General features: G+C 36.4%; 1 protein-coding gene across 2 annotated transcripts in view; it reads left to right on the forward strand.

Moving 5' to 3' along the window:
* Positions 1-1,240: 1,240 nt before the first annotated feature.
* The window catches only part of LOC145978700 (N-acetylated-alpha-linked acidic dipeptidase 2-like), a 61,038-nt gene continuing 40,901 nt past the window's right edge, over positions 1,241-21,377 (forward strand). Inside the window, exons 1-5 of one of the 2 annotated variants that reach the window (XM_083111498.1) lie at positions 1,241-1,436; positions 13,730-13,977; positions 15,768-15,924; positions 17,773-17,893; positions 20,899-21,032. In XM_083111498.1, coding sequence (XP_082967624.1) covers positions 13,754-13,977; positions 15,768-15,924; positions 17,773-17,893; positions 20,899-21,032 — 636 coding nt within the window. In that variant the 5' untranslated portion in view covers positions 1,241-1,436; positions 13,730-13,753. Of the gene's footprint in view, positions 1,530-13,729; positions 13,978-15,767; positions 15,925-17,772; positions 17,894-20,898; positions 21,033-21,377 lie in introns of both variants that reach the window. The other variant, XM_083111500.1, reaches the window with a different exon arrangement.

Here is a 21,377-nt window from a genome sequence, read left to right on the forward strand (position 1 = left end):
TCGATAATCTGAAATAATATTTTCATTATTCATCAACTATGATAATCCTATTTCAATTTGCATGAACAGTGTGTAGCCAGCTCAATGGCCGAGCGCGTTAAGTGGTCGATAATACAAATCCAATTCAATATCACCAATGCACGCCGACCACATATGCACAGATGTCTCTTTAGGAAGATTTCACATCGCACATGTCACTTCGTTGATTGATTGATTTAGTTTATTTTACCTCGCTTTTCTGACACTTTGGGTAATTTCGAAGATGAGGATAAGTGATGATATGATGAAATTGATGAAGAGATACTCGCAAAGAACACCCATGTCCAGGCAGGGATTCGAACCCAGAACCCACGGGGAACTTAGTAGCAACGTTTCATACCGTAGTGACATGATACACTGAAGACGACTGCATTCAATTGATGAAATTTCCAAGTGACACGCTACACGTGTCGTTTGTCGCTTCGGTGTGAAATCTTATACTAAAACTTTAGATCCAGTGACGATTAACCCATCAATACATAAAGCGAAATTCAAAGAAATAATAATTTTAACACTTAAGAAATGATGAAAAGAAACGACATGAAGTTTCTCTCAGCATACTCTCATTTACTGAAGAAGAGAGACGTCAAGAGACTTAGTGTACCGTGTTATGGCGCAGTGGTAGCGTCGTCGCCTTGTAATGAAGAGGACCAGGGTTCGATACCCGGTGGAGGCACATAGTGATTCGGATCACCTAACACTCGAAGCTAATTTAAAAGAAATATTTTTTCGTTAGTGTTTAACTGCTTAATATTGTGCCAATGGAAATCTTTAGCATTCCTTTGAAAACTCTTTACGTCGTATGGTCTGTGGACAAAATGACTTGCGTCATGCCGAAGGTCACCTTTTTCTGATGTGAGCAATCTAATTAAGAGAAAGTATAAATCATCAGTGATCTAAGCATTGATGCAGCTCACAAGCATGGATCATTTTTTTATCGAAACCCGGCTGACTTTATGCAATAAACACAATGAGATTATGATTTTTAATAGACAATACCTATGGCGGCTAACTTCATAAGTAAACTCTTAAGCAAAAAAAAAGTCCTACCCTTCCTTCGGTCTTGGCGTTCCCACCCGAAATGTCCGTGCTACGCCACTGGACACCATTAGAGATCAGCGAATGTCCAGTTCGTACGCCTTGCGATGAGTGCGTCAGATGTCTGTCAGTTGAGGCCGGGAATGGACTGAAACGGGCCACCTGACAACAGAAGATCTCTCCACGCACTGGGAAACATTCTCATTCATGCGGCAAAAGTTGACTTTTACCCTTTGGCTGCAGTCACGGTTCAAATCCAATGTACACTGTGGCATTTGGAATGCGCCCTTCCTCACCGTATCAGTAGGAGATAGTGTCATCGGGAGTGAAACGTGCAATTTTCTCTCGTCTGAGTACAAGTAAGTCAAATTACTCCGATTTCTTATTCTTTCTGTTTCGGAACTGTGCGTGCATGTGAGTGTATAGATGCTAAAACTGGCATCTGCTTGAGTGTAAGTTGGTGATTGAAGAAACTTTCTAAAATTCTGGATCTTTATCGCAGATTTGGGTAACAAGTTGCGAAAAGATTTGTTTAGACTATACTCTGTCCCGGTTATCTCTGGAACAAGCGAACGAAAACAACTCTCTGCGAAAGGAGTGACGCGAGACGGATCCACCAATAAACACGTGAGAGGGAATGGGATTGAGTGGGGGGGAAGCGACTGCAGTTACCAGCCTTCACAGGAGCGTGTACTGCTTTGCTCTGCCCATTCGATCCCTCCCCTTCTCTACCGCTATATGCGGCCTTGCTCTAGAGATAGCAGGGACAGAGTATACACAGTTTTAGTTTTAATCAGAAATATGAAAAATTGTGACCTCGTCTGCAAACAAACCTTGGAACTTTTTGTAGCAGGTGAAACCCTACATCATTGAAGTGCTTTTAGTCAAGACGGAATGCTTTAGAAAGAAATGATTTTAAGCCCTTTTCTACTGAAATCTTAACTCCGTCCCTGTAATTGAAGCAGGAATTAATTAATGACATACAAATTAAGTTATAATAATAACTGAAATTCCAAATGTGATATAACATTACTGACAACGATATTTCGAAATTTTCTATTGTTCTTTCTATTTGATTTATTGATTGAGTTTGTGTTTTAAGTCCACTTTATGCCCAGTAATGCTAATCGGGACTGGACCTACAGTTTGAAGTCGGATTCATGTTATTTCTATTTTTATTTGTCTTTATACGTAAGCAAAATCAAGTTGCAAGATTATTATTATTTTTACAAAGAGCACTGGTTCAAGACAAGTTATTTAGTTATCTATTTTCTAGAGATTCAACCCCGAATGATGGTCCGATAATAACAAGTTTCATAACCAAACTTGTGGAACACCTCCTCGATAATAATAAATCGCTAAAATAAAAATATAGAAATAAAGATAAACTTGTGGTTAATGGACTTCTTCAAATTAGAATATAGAACTTCATTCAATTTATGGTTTAATATGAGCCACTTCTTTGTAAAGGTACGACGTTGGCATTAATATATTATCGATTTTTAAAAAAAATCCATGCCACGATCAAGTCCGGACTTGGGCATAAATGTTGTTTGTGAGTGCCCCTTCATCACTAATCATCATTCATCCCCATTGTCGCGAAGTGGAAGAAATACAAAAACATGCATGGAGTTCCTCGTATCGTCCGTCCCGTGTAAAATATGTCATTTTAACTCGATTTCGTATTGGACATAGCAGTCTCTTTCATGGTCATTTGCTGCAAATGCTGGACCCTCCAGTGTGTGGTGTCTGTAGTGTTATTTGAAGTTTTAGGTATATTTTCATTGAATGGGCCAATTTTACTCTTCTTAGACAAACTGTTAATCATCCCGACTGTGGGAAATGATCACAGTGTTTTAGGAAATTTATTTGTTGTTGTATTTTTTAGCTTTTTGAGGAGAGCGGGCCTCTTGCACTGTTTCTGAGGTAGATTTTTAGTGTCTCCTTCCCTTTTAATGTGTAATGTAATGTAATGGTGTAGAGTCTTTGCAATCTTGCACTTTTAACCTTTCTCAAGAGGCTCTTTACACCCGTTCATTATAGACACTTGGATATTGCCCCGTATACAGTGAAGGGAACAAAATGGCCATATGTACGCCACACCCAAAAAATTTAACACATTCATTCATTTACAAATGCAAATATTAAAATATCTATCCGATCATAACCAAAAAACTTCACAACGATAATGTGATCGATCTATAATTAGATAGCATCTAATAAGAACCACTGTTATGGGTAGACAAAGGAAGTATATTGCTATTTTCCTAGTACTTTTCAACTCAGAGAGGAAAATTTCTTCGTCTTCAAATTTGAAAAATTCTTATCTCTTCCTTCGATGACTATTAATCAGTTATTTTCTCGTAAAAATGACCAGGTGAGTTCTGGAAATGTTTTTCTACTTTCCAGAGCTAGTGTCTCTCTGATCACGTAACTGAACTGAAGGTAACGTTAACTCTTGCAAAGTAAGAAAAGTTTCCTGAACTTATCTGGTCCATACTTCGAGATATCTCCATTTTTCGTCACCATGAAAGTTTCAAGAGTTCATACAATTATCTTTAAATAATTTATAACATTGATAATTAATATTTAAAAATAGTAATAGTAGTCGTGGAGCTAGAGAATAAAAAAAAATATTTTGACCTTATGATCGAGATATTTGTTTTAACAGGCGAGAAGCTGAGGAAGAGAGAGAGAGAGAGAGAGAGAGAGATAGGTAGATCATGACTCATAGTCATGACTATGAGATTTATCAACGAAGAGACTTACGAAGTTTCTCGTGCATATATTCACGTTCCTTTACCGCGTGACAAAATATCCCAGTGACTTTTACATGACCTTACTACATAAAACGCTTCCTAATGTTTGTGTTCCCTGACAAGGTTTTCTTTAATAATTGTGGATGAATTCACATTGACAACATTGGTTATTCACTGGCACACAATGCGAAATATTAATAGTACAAGTATGTGTCCCGTACGGTGGCTGAACGTTCTAAGGTGTCAGGCTTCGTTCTTGGGCTCGGGACGCGCGCTGGTTCGAGTCTCCTGGGAGGAAGCGTAAAAACTTTTCTCCTGAGATTTCTGCCTGTGTATGGGACCGGTGACCACCAACCATCGTGAGGAAATTGGGGAGTTACGTAACCCGATCGTGGGAACTTACAGCAACAACTAGGGGTTCGTCGTGCTAGCCACACACCACCCCGGTTGGATGATCTCCCACCTCTTCTGAGGCATGTGGGAGTGAGGCCGGCATTCGGTAGGTTCACCACCGGTTATGTTATGTTATTAAAAATATGTTCTTTTAGTTAACAATGAAACTTATATTGTAAATATTGACCATAAAATTGAATCCGTAATTTTTCATTTGTAACCATATAATGTGGACTCCAATTTTACAAGATAATCTCCGTGAGAATTACTGTATATTGTGAAATATACAGGATAATTTTCGTACAGTTCAATTTCTTACAACATTTTATATATAAGCACAGCAATATTAATGGGTCGTTTAATAATGAACATGACAGTTGGAAAAAAAATTACATTCATATTAATACATGCAAGTAGGTTTATTTTAGAAATTTCCAATTCCACTGAGTTTGAGGAATTTTCTTCACATTCTTTCCTTTAACGTCTGAAAAATATATCAGCATCGAAGTTTATTGGCAGCACAACCTATCTGAAAATATCCTGTAGAAGGGGTGAGCTAACCAATGAGGTGCAGTTGACAGAAACTTACCCTGCAGTGTGAAATGCCAATGTTAGAATCTGGAGTGGGAGATGCTCTCTCCCACTATTGCGTTGAGCGTTGAGGCAATTCAAGTTTTGAGAAAATTAAGTAATTACCGACTAGATTCTGTCATCGCTTCAGTCTATGAAAATTGAAGGCTATTTTTTTCATAACAAGTCTATCCACGTTTTGTTTAATTTTATTTCTTGATGTACGTAACATTATTTCACTCCGCAACTCTTGCAAAAAGACTAATTGGTTATTCTATAAAGAACGTGCATGTCTTAATCGAATGTGATTCCTTAGGTCTACCTGTTTTACAAAAAAATTTCGTATTGACATAGTTGTTCTTCTGCAAGAGAAACTAAGAAAGATATATCTTGACAACCATTAATTGTAGGATCGTTTACACAACGAAGTTAAAATGGATACGAATTCCTTCATTAGTTAAGTTACTCTAAGAACGAGTAGTCTTTAATTCAAGTTCTTTCAATACATTACTCGTGAATGTTTATTTCCTGTATATTTATGGAAATTATTTGGCTTCACAGCCAACCTCCGTGGAGGAATGGTTAGCACAACTCGCTGCGAAGCTAGGGTTCCAGGGTTCAAATCCTGGCCTGGGAATGGTTGTTCTTTGGGAGTGTCCCTTAAGCCATTTCACCACATCATCCCTCATCTTCATCGCCGCAATTAGCCAGAAGTGGCAGAGAAGCGAACTAAAATAAACCAAATTAATCAATATTTGGTATTCCAAGGTGTTGTCAAACTTGCAAGCAAAATTTTTTGAGTGTTTGTTTAAAGTCTACTTAATGAACATATAAGCTAATCGGGACTGGACCTACGGTTTAAAGTACGATCCGAACCACTATCAGCCTCTCCACCTGGTATCGAACTCGAGACCGTTTGATAACAAGGCGAGGACATTACCACTACGGCATCGAGGAGGCCCATTTAAATATACTGTAGGTAAAGCACACACACAAAAATACACTCACACAATCATGTCCCCCACCACACACAATCACGCCCCCCCACACAGAGTTGTCCTATATGCCCTGTTCACTCTTGGATTAGTTTCTAAGGGGTATATACTCTATATATATTTTAAAAAAATACTCTAATTTACATTACCCAGGGTGAAATTAAATTTGAAAATTTACACCGTTAAGGGGGTTCTAAAGCCATGCTAAAGCATAGACCCCAATTTCTAAGGATAACCGTACAACTAATATAGATTCGGTAAGGAAGAAATTTTCCGATATAAGAGATTGTTTTATTCACTAGAACATGTGAACCTTATAATTTTGTTACGATTGAAGGGATTTAAGCAAATAACAGAAAATATAAGGTCTCCGTCATGTTCAAACTGCTGCGTACAGATGGCGCTGAAGTGGTAGTTTTTTTAATACCGGTGCATTTTCTTTCTTTTATGACTAGTATGGAATATTTCGTGGTGAAACAAAGATCACATGTTCTTCCCGCAAGCATCTGAAATACTATGTGAAAAAATGAAAACATTTCGTACCTTCAGAGTGTAGTGCTTATCATTAAAACTTTTGAAGTGGTGTTTCGTCGCAATATTCTCCGTGGTGGAGATTTTAGCCAACACTGTTGCCGAGATTTCACTCCGTGCTTTCTAACGATATGATCAATGCAAGTTCTTGAAAGAGTAAAAATCAAACCAAGCTACCAGAGGATATCGAATCCCGTACAGATACGAGAACAAGGGAACAAATATTCCACGGAGGAGGTTAAAAAGCTTAACAAGCTCGAAGGTAACCCTTAATATTTAATTGCTTGTTGCTTAACATTATCCATCAAAGGCAAAATGTTTGACATATAGGCAAAATGTATAATTTATTTACATGTTGAAGAAATATCTTCTGATGTAATATCGGTGAGAATATCGCTTGACACTGCATGACTTTTTTAACTTCCAAACGAAGTTGATAATTCTTTGTAAATGTAAAATCAGAATAGAATGTTATATTTTACGTTAGGCATAATCCTAATAACTACCGTTTTGAGATCATTACTATAGCATAAAATATACGTAGCTTAATATAGATTATATCTGATATCATTAAATCAATATTGCATAAAATGCTCTATTTTCATTACTGTAAGTTAATTTCCAAACCTGCGAAACTCGTGCTATTTACATGTACAACATCGGAATGTTTATTACAAATCAGTAGTTTGTTTAAATGTTTTTTACTTTGCCCTTGTACATGGTTGAAACGAGTACTTGCTGACCTATTTTCTACAAGAGTTTTTCTCTTTTTATTTTTGAAGCAGGTCGCAAATATTCATATGTATTAAGTAGGTCAGGCTAAGTTAGGTTTGATTCGAATAGATGTAATGTGAGATCCCTGAATGTTTGCAAGTTTCGGACACAGTTTTGTTATCTTCCTTTACAGAAACACGTCAGAAAACCGGTTTTGTAAACTGTATGAAGCTCTTCTGTTTTCTTGTCCTTTTATAATTTAGGAAGGCTCATAATGAGAGTGCATTTCGTCCAATAACTTGATGCTGTATATATTTAAAGTGTAAAAGTACACCCTAACAGTTATGAGACTAAAATCTTACCGTCTATCGAACACAAGTCTGTATGTTTACTGAGAATTTCCAAATGAGTACCGGTATAGATAAATGTTCCCATACTTGCAAGTACAGGGGCAATAATTTAATTGTGGATGACACAGAGCTTCATAGAAATCATAATTTGTCCTGATTATGCTACGTATATTTGGTTCAATATCAGATTAGATTTCAGTAGCCGTTTGTACTAAATAGTTTACTTCGAATACCAGTGAGTTTGAAGCTTGACTAGTTTTTCTCTCAGACCTATGACTGACTGATTTTGCATGGATCCACACCCCCTATACGCCTTCATGGCGTGGTGCTATGCACAGGGGAACACTTTATCTTTTTTTTTTTTGCCTATTATTAACATTTCATGCAGATACATTTTTTTTTAAAGCTTTTTTGCTTCTTGGCTGGTCTACTATATAATTCAACTAAAAATATAGTAGGAACTGAATTTCCATTTCATAATGTATTTCTGTTATTTTACCTCCAACTTCTGATCCTTGGAACAATGATGTTGAATAATGATTTGATAAAATGGATGATTGGAACAAAGATAATGATTAAATACATACATGAAACCAGGATTCGAACCTGGAGGAACGTCACTCCATATAGCGTTGCAATCATCACTCTACTATGAAAATATTTCTAACAATTATTTTACCAATTTCTGTTTTAGGCTCATCATATTTAACATTCATTATAAAGTTAGATCATTGAAGTGAGCTCATATCGTGAACCAAACTGCCCTTTAATAACAGGACGATATCGTTAAGCATTATAGTGCCAATTGGATCCATTATTTTCAAATCCATTTACTCAACATCTGTAAGTTCCATTATTAACTCAACTTGTCTAAGGTTGTAACAATGTAATATCAATATTTTTTTAAACATGTTTTGTAAGTTGATAGTCTCATATACGATGTTAAAACTATTTTTATTTGTTCCTTTTGCAGTTGAGCATTTGAGAAACTAATCGAAGTGACTTCTACCAATAGTAAAGAGCACTATTGAAATTTTACAAAAGGACAATAGGTTTGACCGACAATGGCAGTTGCGTACCATGGCAGTTGGTGTATAAGCTTCTACGGAATATACTATAAATCAACAAAGTGGACTGCTTGAACTTTACATGGAAGAGTACATACATTTTTGCTTGCTAGCGTAGGCACTTGATTGAATGGTGATGATTTACTAGAAATCAAGAGTCCAAAATATGCTCAAGAAATTATGTTTCAAGCCTTAATAATATCTGACAGCAAGTGGTCATCAATTGTAAATTGTATATTAGGGGAAACAGGAGGAAAAAAAAAAAACAGTGCCAGGGGTGTGACTTACTTGACTTGTCTGTCAAGCATTGGTACGCATTCATTGATATTGTTGCAAGTTTAAATTTTTAGAGGTATTTTCAATAATCCTAAGAAAATAAATTTCTTCCTGAATACGATGATGACTTGCAAAAAGCATATCTCTCAGACAATGGCGGCAATTAGGGGGAGGGGCAGATGACCTCCACTTTTACCCCAATCCTATACAAAACCTCATCTACCAATGGAAATTAAAGTGTCCTTGCTCTCTCCCAGTTTTGGAACCCAATCGCCAACACTGCTCTCAGAGAACGCAATAATGTTTTGCAGGGTACTATAAAGAAAAATAATAAATATGCATTGAAACAACAACGTAAATATGATTTTATATATCCCGAAAATCTAGTTTTAGTACTCCCTGTAAACAATTATTTTGTAAGCTATTGAACTTCTATTCTAATGGTATTTACTACAGTATTGTATCTTACCTCGAAAAACGTTTTTAAAATCTACTTTATACGTGAGAAAGGCTAATTGGGACTGGACATACAGTTTAAAGTGCGATCCAAACCACTATATACAGTCACCGGCAATAAAAATGGGACACCTATATTCTGAAATACCTGCATCCCTGCAATGCGTTATGTGTGTTGCCTAACTCAACGGCAGTGACAGAACTTGCCATTGAAAATTTGCCATTACAATTCACTCATCGCCGTAGATTTAGACAACACACAAGACGCATTGCAGAAAAGGGAGACTTTCAGGATCTAGTTGTCCCATTTTTATTTGACGAATACTGTACACTCACCGTCTATCGAACCTGGGACTCCTGTATTACAAGGCGATTACGTTACCACTTTGCCAAGGGGGAGACTCAACTTCCCTCGCAATTCATACCAATATGTTGCTGAACTCGATGATGCATCAGCAGTGTTTGATTAGTTACTCTTTAAAAGTAACTCCGAGTTAATCACTTGAGAAAATAATTCGCATATAATTACTGTTATTACTGTTCTTTATAGTTATTATTACAGTTACTTTATTCTAGATTTGTTTCATCTCCTAAGACGTTGTTCGGATCATGAGTTGCAAGCGCCTGCGACGCCAAGGGTCCCAGGTTCGAATCCTGGTCGGGCTTGGTTGTTTGTGAATGTCCATTCATCAATTTCATCATTTCATCACTCATCCCCATCTTCGCAAATTAGCCAAGAGGCACAAAACGCGAAGTAAAATAAACTAAATCAATCAATCAATCAAGTTGCAAACGCGATGTCTTGTTCACCACCGATGACCACTAAATGCTAAGCATTAAGTTTCATGAAATTATAACTTATTTCTTACATTTCATGTACAAACATTGAGGCAATAAAATTCACAGTAAACTTCTGTTACAAAGCAATGACGATAACATTTCATTTTATTTTGTTGAGCAAACCAAATATTTTTTAGAATTTTTGTGGAACTATAAAATTACTGTGTGTCCATGAGAATTGTTGGAGATTATGTATGTAATCTTATATGGTAAGTGTTCTAATACAAATAAACTTGGGATACATCCTGGCCCTTGACGAAAAAAAATACAAAATTGTCCTCATGGTCTCAAGATTTTAATAATCATCAATTGATTGAGTGATTGATTTGCTTTATTTTACTTCGCTTTTTGTGCCACTTTTGGCTAGTTTACGATGATGGAGATGAGTGGATATGATGAAATCGATGAATGGACACTCACGAACATCCATGCCCAGGCCAGGATTCGAACCCGGAACCCCTGGCGTCGTAGCGCGATGTGCTAACCACTCCGCCCCGGGGGCCGGCTTTAATAATCGTCAATTTACCTATTCTTTGAGGAGAACATTTGGTTCAATTTAATATTTCTTTCCATGCAGTAAAGTAATTGTACAACTTACTAGTTAGGTGGAAAAATAACTGAGTTACAATTACTAATTTCATAACGTACCTAAGTAGTTTACAGTTACTGTTACTAGAAAATGGCTGATACTTCCAAATATTCTACATCAGCTGCAGAACTGAAAACCAGAATAGACCAAATCCGTAAAGAACTATGAAACAGGACATTGTGTGGTGACATGACATGCAAATAAATTAGATGCGCTACAAAACTGTATTTAATATTGAACTATTATAAAAATAACAAATATGTCTTCTATTGTGTATCCAGGATTCTTCTGACATTTTTCTTTCAAAATCGCGATCTTAAAACTCAGTAAAAATAAGGGTGAAGAATTACATGTTTATTCACTTGAAGGATAAAAGATTGAGGATCGTTAGAGACCGCTAATATTTATAAATATTTACAAGATGTTCACTGAAATTCTGCAAATTTATGAAGAAAATCTGCTAACGTCACCGATAAAAGATATAAATGTGTTCAAGTACTGTCATATAAAGTGAATTCTACAGTCAATGCAGCATTCGCTTCAAACGTAATTGCAAAATGTTTTCAATTATTTCAATTACTCTTCTTACTTTATGTATTTCGTGTTTGAATTAACAACAGCTAGCTTTGTATGTTCTCTTCTGCTTTCGAAATATTAAAAGAAATACATAATACAATACAAGGGATTTTATATTACTATTACGACTATTACTATTTTGCATTGGTGATAAATTGTTGTATTTTTTTCAATACAACTAAAATCTCATGATAAACAATTACGTTGCTCCACATCTCCTTAGATTTTTCAATAAAATCTGCTAACCAACGTGACGTCATATCCCATCAAGGAGTACCCTAATCGACCAACCTGTATGTATCTACCTTGATTACGCGGAGATCTGGCAACATGGCCCTCGGTTGCCATGGCAAACGGTGCTGCCATCTGTTATCGAAAAATTACCACAAAATTGCCTTTAGTACGGCCTTAAATAAAAACTTATATTGAATCTGTAAACACTCTTTATCTATTACTGTTAAGTTTCTGTTTGAAATCCACTTTCTACACAAATAGGCCAATCAAGACTGCCCCCACAGTTTAAACTGAGATCCAAACCACTATGCGCCTCCACCGGGTATCGAACCCGGCACTCCTTGATTACAAGGCGACGACGTTACCACTACGCCATCATGGAAGCCCTGCTTACCTTTTCTCTAATAAAACAAATGATAATAGGATATATTTGGTTACATCCTCTCTTCTTCTTGGAATATGTCAGGTGCTAGTTTCATATATTTTCCTGAATAAAATACATGAATAGAAAATATTTCTATATAAAATTATTGCAGCTGCCTTGCTTCCATTTGGGGTGCTGTTAATACTAGAAAGATGAGATAAAGAACAAACAGCTCTTTCGAAACACATCAAAAAAGAATTAGTATCTTTAATTGATTTTATTCTGTTCATTCATCTGTTCCGATCTCTATGGTTAATTTACATTGTTAACACGCACAATGAGTGGTTTTCGTAATTTAAAATATTTGAGTTAATGCTGGGAACGTATCTATTTTTATCTACTCTTAAGAGGAAGTTAAACTTTGCTGTAGTATCTCTTGACACCAGCAAGAACATGAAAATAGAGAACTTCTGATAATTTAGTTATCGCGGAAACCCGCAAACAAACGTAACTGCCTCAGCTAAAGAACTTTGCGTCTATCATTCCAAGGGCGCATATATTAAGGAACTGTTCCATTCCGGTTTCAGGGTTATCAGTTCTTATGTGGTTTATTTCGTTCACTTCCCGATTATACCAGAAACTTGTGTAAGGTTGAATGTTAAAATTGTATGGTCTTAGGTGGAACATTAGAAATATCTAAGGTGGGCGGGTTAGAAATTCTTTGGTCGGGAAGGGAACTTTTTTTTAATCCCGACGTTCGGGAGTTTGAAATTCGGGACAGTATATGTTAGAATTTTTCCTACACTGTGGAAATCACTACGTGATTGTTTTTTTCCTTTCTGGAATAAAAACTAACAATTTTTGAGATGTTTCAGACACTTACGATGCACAAAACATCGAGAATTAAGCACTTTTAAAAATGACAACTTGGAATTTCCAAAATTAATTGGGATTGGATTGGGGATTGGCTAATCGGGATTGGACCTACAGTTTAAACCGGGATTCGAACCACGTGAAGTGATACTGCGCCGGGGATCGAACACTGGAACCCTTCATTACAAGGCGACAGCGTTTCCAGTACACCAAGGGGAGGCTAATGACACAAGAAAACATTCTAGAAAAACTGGTTGTAAAACAACAATTTTTTGAAAAAAAAATAGGTTTTGTTAGTCTTTAAGTCCACTTTATGCACAGATAGACTAATCGGTACTGGACCTACATTTCTACAGTTTAAAGTGCTATCCGAACTACTTTGTGCCCCCACGGTGCATCGAACCAAGGGTTTCTTAGTTACAAAATACAAGGAGACGACATTAGCACTACGCCATCGGAGAGGCCTTTTAAAAAAAATATTATGTATATTTCTCCACAAATATACATATGAGTGAAATGTTTAGGAAAGCATAGCTGCTGTAAAATTTTACGTACTTTGTCGACAGTTTTTTCGAGACAAAATCTTGACAGAAACGACTCGAATTATCTTAAGATAATTACAGGATGGTTTAGATTATTGCATTTTTAGCACTAATAGATGAACTAAGTTTAACGACATAGACCTCTAAGTTACTATGTTTTCCCTTACCTGCCTGACTGCGTTTCTCATCTCTGTTAAACTAACTGGCTTAAGTAATGTACAGATATAAACTCAGTGTTCTTTTGGGTATCATATTAGGAGAACATATAATATTTTAGCTATCATGTGTGGGTCTGGCTATCTCAAACAGGTGATTGGTTAGTAACCTGGAGGTGTAAAATCGTTTTCCAGCGCAGCACGCTATGAGACAACAGACTGGCAACACCGCGGAATAAATATTTTCCAAAGCTTGAACTACAACCATTTAGAATTTGCCCTCTTTTGTTTCATCAAAGAAATCGTAGCATTTAACTTGAAGTGTCAGCTACTTCTGAACTGTCACCCTTTTCCTACTCTGCTTCCAGGATCTCCTAGATTGATCATCACAGATGGCATCCACAAAATCATTAGTCTTCATCGCTGCATCCCTCATCGTCGGAAGCTTAATATTAGGACTTCTCATTGGCTACTTCTCTGCGAGGATCTCCTCACAGCAGGCGCGTCTTTTAGACACGGTTACTATGGCAACGAAGGATGCTTACCGTGACGACATCGAGATGTTGCGACAGTCGTTGGACAAGTTCAGCTCCGAAAGGATCAAGGCGTATTTGAGGTAAGGAATTATTGTGTATCTTCCTAATGAGTTTATGATGTGGAAGTACCAAAAAATTTACAAACTGGAAACATCGTACTGTAATTCAAATATTACAATCATATTTTTCTTCCGTATGAGTGGTGCTCTTGTATATTCCAGTACATATATGATTGTGCTAGTTGGACTATTTAATACAGCGTAATTTTACACAGTATTTAGCATGTCTATAAAAACATCACTGTATAAATATTAAGAAAACCATGTAGCTACCTTGTACTATAAATTCATAGAATTGCAAAAGTTGCAAAATTTAGGTAGATGTTGTTCCTATTATTTGTAAACGCAAACGTTAACCGGCTTAAATCTTATCCGGCTAATGCTGACACTTCGACTCATTTTATTCGTCTTGAGCTTGACATTTTCAATTTTAAATAAAGCCACTTTGCATTTTGAGGAACTAACATTGACCATATTCAGTGGCGGCTCCAGGGTCTTTAATGTAGGAGACTATCAAAGATTTGAATGGGTTACATCTTTAAACAAACATTTCGCACTGACATTACGTGATCTTAATCAGGAATGTTTCCATCATAGTCATCATTGTCTATACACTTTCATTTAATCTTTATCATGAGTGGGTGGGCCGACATGTGGGTCAGTCTGACTTTGGGTGTGCCATGGCCCTTGTGGTCCATTCTTGACTCCGCCCCTGAACATATTGGAAGACAAATTTAATTCATAGCGTAGAGAGGGTGCAAAATCGTTTTTCAGTAAAACGTATGATAACTTTATTTTTCTCAAACTAATAACACGTTTACTGTAATAGAGTAATCAAACTTAGATAAGTTGGTCTGACCTTGTCTAGATCGATTCACCTTTCCTATGATAGTCCTTGAAGCCTACGTGATTACTTTTTTCATCGTACAGAGTGTACAACTATGATTAACTTCATTTGGTCTGATAGTCGGTAGTAGGTCTGACTGCCACGCGGGAGACCCGGGTTCGATTCCCGGGGTGGCTGATCTAGGGTAGAAAATTTTCCAGCCTTTTCCCCCGCATAAAGCGGCTCTCGGACTCAAATCAATAATAGGTATCTGGGAGCAACCCTGGGGCGGTAAAAACGATCTGAGCGTGGTGCTGATTACATCACCTCTAAAATGGTCGAGATCGAGAATGTGTTGGACCCTAGCCCCATATCTCCTAAATGTGCCGTCATGGCACGGTGCTATATGCACATACAGAACCCCAAACGTGTCAATTGAAACATAGGCCTATATGTGGACTCCAATAAAACATTAACGTACGTACATAAACTGAAAATGATGCACTTTTTTTGGGTTTTAAAAATACACACAGAAACACATGAAAGGACCCTTTTATCAGCTGATCATTTCAAAGATAACATAATTTCACTTTTAATGCATCAATTGTGTAATGTGTAATTTTGCTACCTTTGAAATGATCTTGTCTAATCTTCACAATTGATGCATTTTTAGTGCATCACACAGATCATCAACTGATAAAAGGGTCCTTTTATCCATTTCTGTGTGTATTTTGACACACCAAGAAAGTGCATTATTTCCAATTTATGCACGTTAATGTGTTATTGGAGTCAACATATATGTGTTAATTGACACGTTTTGGGTTCTGTGTGCATTGGGAACTTTACCTTTACCTTATATACTTATCATTTGTCGCATATTTACATTGATTTTTCGATTTTAAACCAACTAATGTATGCAATAAATTGTGGGGATTCTATTACTCTATCTTGTACTTGTAATTTGGACTGATCTTTATTTCTCTAGAGAGCTGAGTAGCAGACCGCATCTTGCAGGCACAGACAGAGACATGGAGTTGGCGAAATGGATTCAGAAGCTTTGGCTGGAAGCTGGATTGGATGCCGTGGACTTGGTTCCTTACAGGATTCTTCTATCGTACCCAGATCCAATAAACCCCAATAAGGTACTTCCACTTTCTTACATACATACATAATGATATCATATTGGTATCCACTACGTCCCCTTGATTATTGTTCTTAAACTTCTTGTTATCCATAGTGACATTTCTAAAATCACCAGCTAGCCTCTTTCTATATTTTGCAGCATTTTCGCTAGTCTACATGTCTATCACACTAAGCTATCTCTTTAAACGACAACTCAAGCTTTTTTCAATAGGGTGGCTAAATTGAAAATCAAGAGAACACCTACGCAGTGTACTCACACCTTTTCCATAATATAAGTTGCTTCTATTGAAAGCATCATGGTGTAATGACACTATAAAGTTAGAATTACGTACTTCATTTTGCCTTCGTTTTAAAACTAACGTGCCTTCATTTAGTTACTGTGTCGCTCGGATGTGTGCCCGTGTAACTTTTGGAGCCAGAGAACTTGTCGGTGAAATAGATTTATTTCAATTAAAGTAATTTACAATTTCACGAAAAGTAATGAAGTAATCACTTAATTTTGTCCAGAAGATGTTAGATTTTTGTATTGCAACACATTTTTCACATGTTTTGAGAACGTTCACTTGAAGATCGCTTCCTCACACTTCTGCACGAGTTTGTTTTCACATAAGAATCGTACATCAAAGTTCCTTGTTCTAAAATTCTCTTATGTTTCTGCATTATAACAACATTAATAAAACCTAACAACACTCAACACTTATCGGTTTATCGCTTAGCAGCTTAGCAAATGACAAAGAGGAGAATATAAATCTTCCTTCAACGCGACACATCCTCCTGTGTGAAAGAGACTACTGACATTCACGACAGACCGAGAGTTGTCACGTTGCTCTACATGGATCCTTTCTTGATAACATGCTGTTGATCAGAGTAGCTCTATTGAAATATTCCGCAGTTTGTTTATCAAACAGAAACTTGACGAACCCTGGAAAGTTGGCAATGCGCTATGCAATTGAGTTAAAGGGATACGCACATCCAATTTCGCCGGCAATCGGCGTGATTCCAGCCCTTACACGTGCACGCGTTCGAGTGGCACAATAACCAAATGAAGACACTGTAGTATTTGATGTAGAAAATAAACAAATTAATTTTTCCTGTCGTGGAAAATGGTTTTTCTTTCGGTGCATCATGTTAAGATATGGCGTGAGACCATCGTACCATGGCTCATTTTCCAATAGTGATTATAGTATTGTGAAAATCTTAAGTACAATGATATAAGTTTAAAATTTATGAACGCTAAATAGATTTTCATATTATATCCTTGAAAGCATGTAACAACATTTTGTGCTACTAATGCACTATTTCGTTATTTCGGACAAACTATTCCTGGCAAAATAACAACTTCAATTTAATTTTGACATTCGAATAAAGTGCTCAATTCTTTTTCATTGAAGAATTCAATATTTCTGCACCAAAATTATTGTTTGGATTACTCCGCGAAGAGCGTTGCACTTTGTGTTCAAAGAAAAATTCTAAAAAGTGTGCATTACTTCATGAAGCTTTCCTGGCGTCAAATGATCAAGAGATTTCCTCCGGATATCGGCTAGATAAGTTCCGAGTAAGCTTTTGAGCTTTAGAAAGGTGACATCACTCTCGTCTTCAGGGATTGAACGGGATCCTTTAATTCCTGAAATTGAGTGACTTTACTCTCGAAAACTCGGAAGCTTAAGTGGAACTAACTTGGCTTGCAGAATATTTTCATCGAAAGAGTTGTTTTTATCATGAATAGGAGATGTGGAAGAGTAACACTTCTTTGCTCTCTTTTCTGATACTCGCAGTCAAATTTATAGGGGCGTAGTTTCTTTGTATTTCCAGCAAAGTAAAATAAAACAAAATTTATTGGATTCTAGGTCCGGATACTAGATGCTAAGGGGCAAGAGAAGCACACCGCAGCTTATCAGGAAGATGACTTGAAGGATGCGGAAAATGGCTCTGACTTTGTACACGCATTCAATGCATATTCTCCAGCAGGTATGCATGACCTGGATAGGACAGGTTGCCACCAATCTATCAGTACACTAGACATAATTCAATATTTTTACTATATTTAATAATAAATTTAATCTTAATCACTGGAATGGAAAGTTGTGATGAAGACGATTCAGATGAAAGAACAAACGACATGGCATGGCTCCTGTGTATCTAGAAAAAATTGAGGACGATAAATGTTGTAGATGGACTCGTGCAATAGTTGAGACAACTAATAGGTACTTTACGCAACATTAGAACCAAGAACGTTATTTTGTTGCTATATTTGACCTAATATCTACACTAAGAACAATCATATTCATACGAAAATATGTATAGATAAAATAAGCAGTTACTATGGAAGTAGTAAGGCAAGTCAAATTAGAGAAAAAGTTAGGTCAAACAATTCATACAACATTTTTCATCATAACATTTATACATTGAAAAAAATGGCAATATTATATCTTAATTCTTTTTTAAAATTGTGTTGCTCATAGTAATCTAAAAGGGTAATAATTTTTGTTGTGAAATTTAATTGAAACATTTGCTGTGTAAAATTAGTCACGTTCTTTGGAAATGATCTGGGAATAAATCCATCTACAATAGGCTATTTCAAATATAAGGTTGTAAAAATATATTTTATCTTCTTTCTAAACGTCTCTGTGTTTTTAAATTTAGTTTTTCGCTTTGCGAATAGCTTTCCTGGAATTTTCTCAAGCGTAAGTTCGGCTTTTCAAAGGCTCTCTACTTTCTGTCGACCTTTGATGCTTTTTTCTTGAATGTGGTGAACTTCCAATGCTCCTTGAGGCAAATACGTTTCTTTTTCATGCGAGGCATATATTTAAATAGTTGAATATCTCTGTTGAAATATGTTTGAAAACCATGAAGGAGTTTATACTGTCTTTCGTCTTTGATGTTATCTTACTCTGCTTTTGCATTTTGGTTAATCAAAAGACAAAAAAGGAAATTTGCACAAGCCAAAATGTAGTCCTGAAACTCGTACTGACGAGGTGAGTTCTGGGAAAATTTAAACCTTTAGACAGCTAACGTCATTTATATATGTCTCAATTCTTAAAGAAGATAGTGGCCCCCAGTTCTCTAAAATTCCAAAACTTTTCCATAACTCATTTGATCGAGCACTGAAATAGTTTCAAGAACTATTCATTTTAATTCATCTCAATGCATAATATCTGAATGTGGAACATGTATGAATGATGAGACAAGTTGTAAACTTACACTGCTTATGCGGATCTTTTTACGTCGTCTCTACAATGAGTCCGATCCATCATGAACGTTTATTTTCTTCTTTTAGCAAATAAGCAAAGAAAGTACATTATTTTAATTACTTAAACGGAAGATATAGTGGATTAAATATAATATATCTATCATACGACATCATACATCAATAATTACATTTCTCTGATTTATCCACTACTGTACACCGGCATGTATTGGTTTCTATGAAAACGTAGTAACTCTAATAAAAAATTAGGATGCAAGAAATGTTACAGCTTTAGTGTGGTCCATAAGTTACCGAAATTTTTATTAATGTGCGAGTTGCCCAATTTCTATTCGCCAACATTGGCCCCTCCCTCCTAGCGCACGTGTTAGCTTCAATGCTATACCCTGTACCAGCTATCTCTCGAGAAAGGCCGCGCATAGCCGCAGAGAAGATGGGGGCGGGGCGATCGAGTGGGCAGAGCCAGAGCAAAGCAGTACACTTTGCTACCCCCCCCCCCCAAAAAGCCGTCTCGCGTCACTGCTTGCGCAGAGACTTGTTTGCGTTCGCCTGCTCCAGAGATAGGTGGGACAGAGTGTAGTATTTTCTAGAACATGTCAAAAATAGAGCGTGTGTCTGAGCAAGAAATGCGTATATAAGTGTTTCGTCAGTAATGCAGTATCTTCCGCCAATGTATTGATTGATTGATTGAGTTGGTGTTATAAATCCACTTTATGCACAGAAAGGCTAATCGGGAATGAACCTACAGTTTAAAGTGGGATCCGAACCACTATGTGCCTCCACCAGGTATAGAACCAGAGACTCCTTGGTTACAAGGCGACGACGCAACCACTGCGCCATCGGGGAGGTCACTTCAGCTAATGTAGTATATGTCAACGTTGAGAAGTACAGGTGTCCTAACTTAATGTGCTTTGTTTGCAATTAGACGATTAGCGTCAGTCCTTTCTCATATTTGGATTAATCGTGACGGCAAGATTAATGATGTTTAAAAGCAAGACGAAACGATCAAACCCTTCACTGGATTTTAGTGGAACTCAAAGCCTTCATTTTCCACGTGCTGTGATGTAACATTTCATACCCTTTAAAGTTCATAATTATTTAGTGCACGAAGAGGTTGGGTTGAATCTAGGTAAGTTCCGCTGCTATTAAAATATTGCCCTGAATTTATTTAATTTTCTGCCATGAGGGCTTGTCAAAAAGTTAGCATGGTTATAATTAAACTTACTGCAATGGGTTATGGGCTGGTTTAAAATCGATGACAGAATGGACATCTTGTATGGCCGAAGTAGAAACTGAAACAACGAAATAGAATGAAAGAAAATATTGTAAAACATTGTTCTCAAAAAACAAATGCAAGTCAATAAATCGAATAATTATACAGTTTTATATGAACTCCATTTAATTACTAAAAAATCCAATTTTCCAATGCCGAAAATTTGAAATAAAACATCGTGTTGTCTGTACAAGTAAGCTTTTACTTACGAAGACACTTTTTTTCCTATTGGACAAATAATTACAAAACATTTCCATTCAAACTACACGCTGTCTCTTCGAAATAAAACACACATATAATCCCATCCTATTGATGCACGTAATTACTTACGGGCTGTACTACGCTCGAGTCACAAGAAATATTTTTTAACTTACCTCCGTAAATATAAAATATTGCAATTAATTGTTACATACGTATTTATTCGTTATTTAGATAATTTTAATAATTGGCAGTTTAATTCTTGCATACAATAATGAGCCTTTTCTTTTCTGCTAGGTGATGTAATTGGAGAACTGGTTTACGTAAATTATGGGAGAGAGGAAGATTTTGAAGAACTAAGCAGACTTGGGGTGGACGTCAGGGGAAAAATTTGCATTGCGCGATATGGAAAAATATTTCGTGGGAACATGGTGAGTTAGCTGGTTAATATATTTGTTAATATGCACTCTACATGTCACGAAAAACCTATGCAACTTAACTCTTAACTCTCAGTCTTTGCACAATAATATGTAATGAATTGACATATTTTCTGTGTCAAATATTTAGCTCAAGGAATTTACTTAATTTATCATGTGCTTCGGGAATTTTCGATATTTGTTTTAAAACATGCAATTCTTAAAATAGCATTAGAAAACTAATGTGTAGGCAATATTTGTAATTTTCTACCACTATCATTATAAATTATAGTGTTATAATTATGATGTGTTAATATTTCTACAAAATATAACAGAAAGCATAGGATTCTTTCATGTAGG

Source organism: Lepisma saccharinum, chromosome 25 (genome assembly GCF_977018435.1).
Source record: "Lepisma saccharinum chromosome 25, izLepSacc3.1, whole genome shotgun sequence".
NCBI lineage: Eukaryota > Metazoa > Arthropoda > Insecta > Zygentoma > Lepismatidae > Lepisma > Lepisma saccharinum.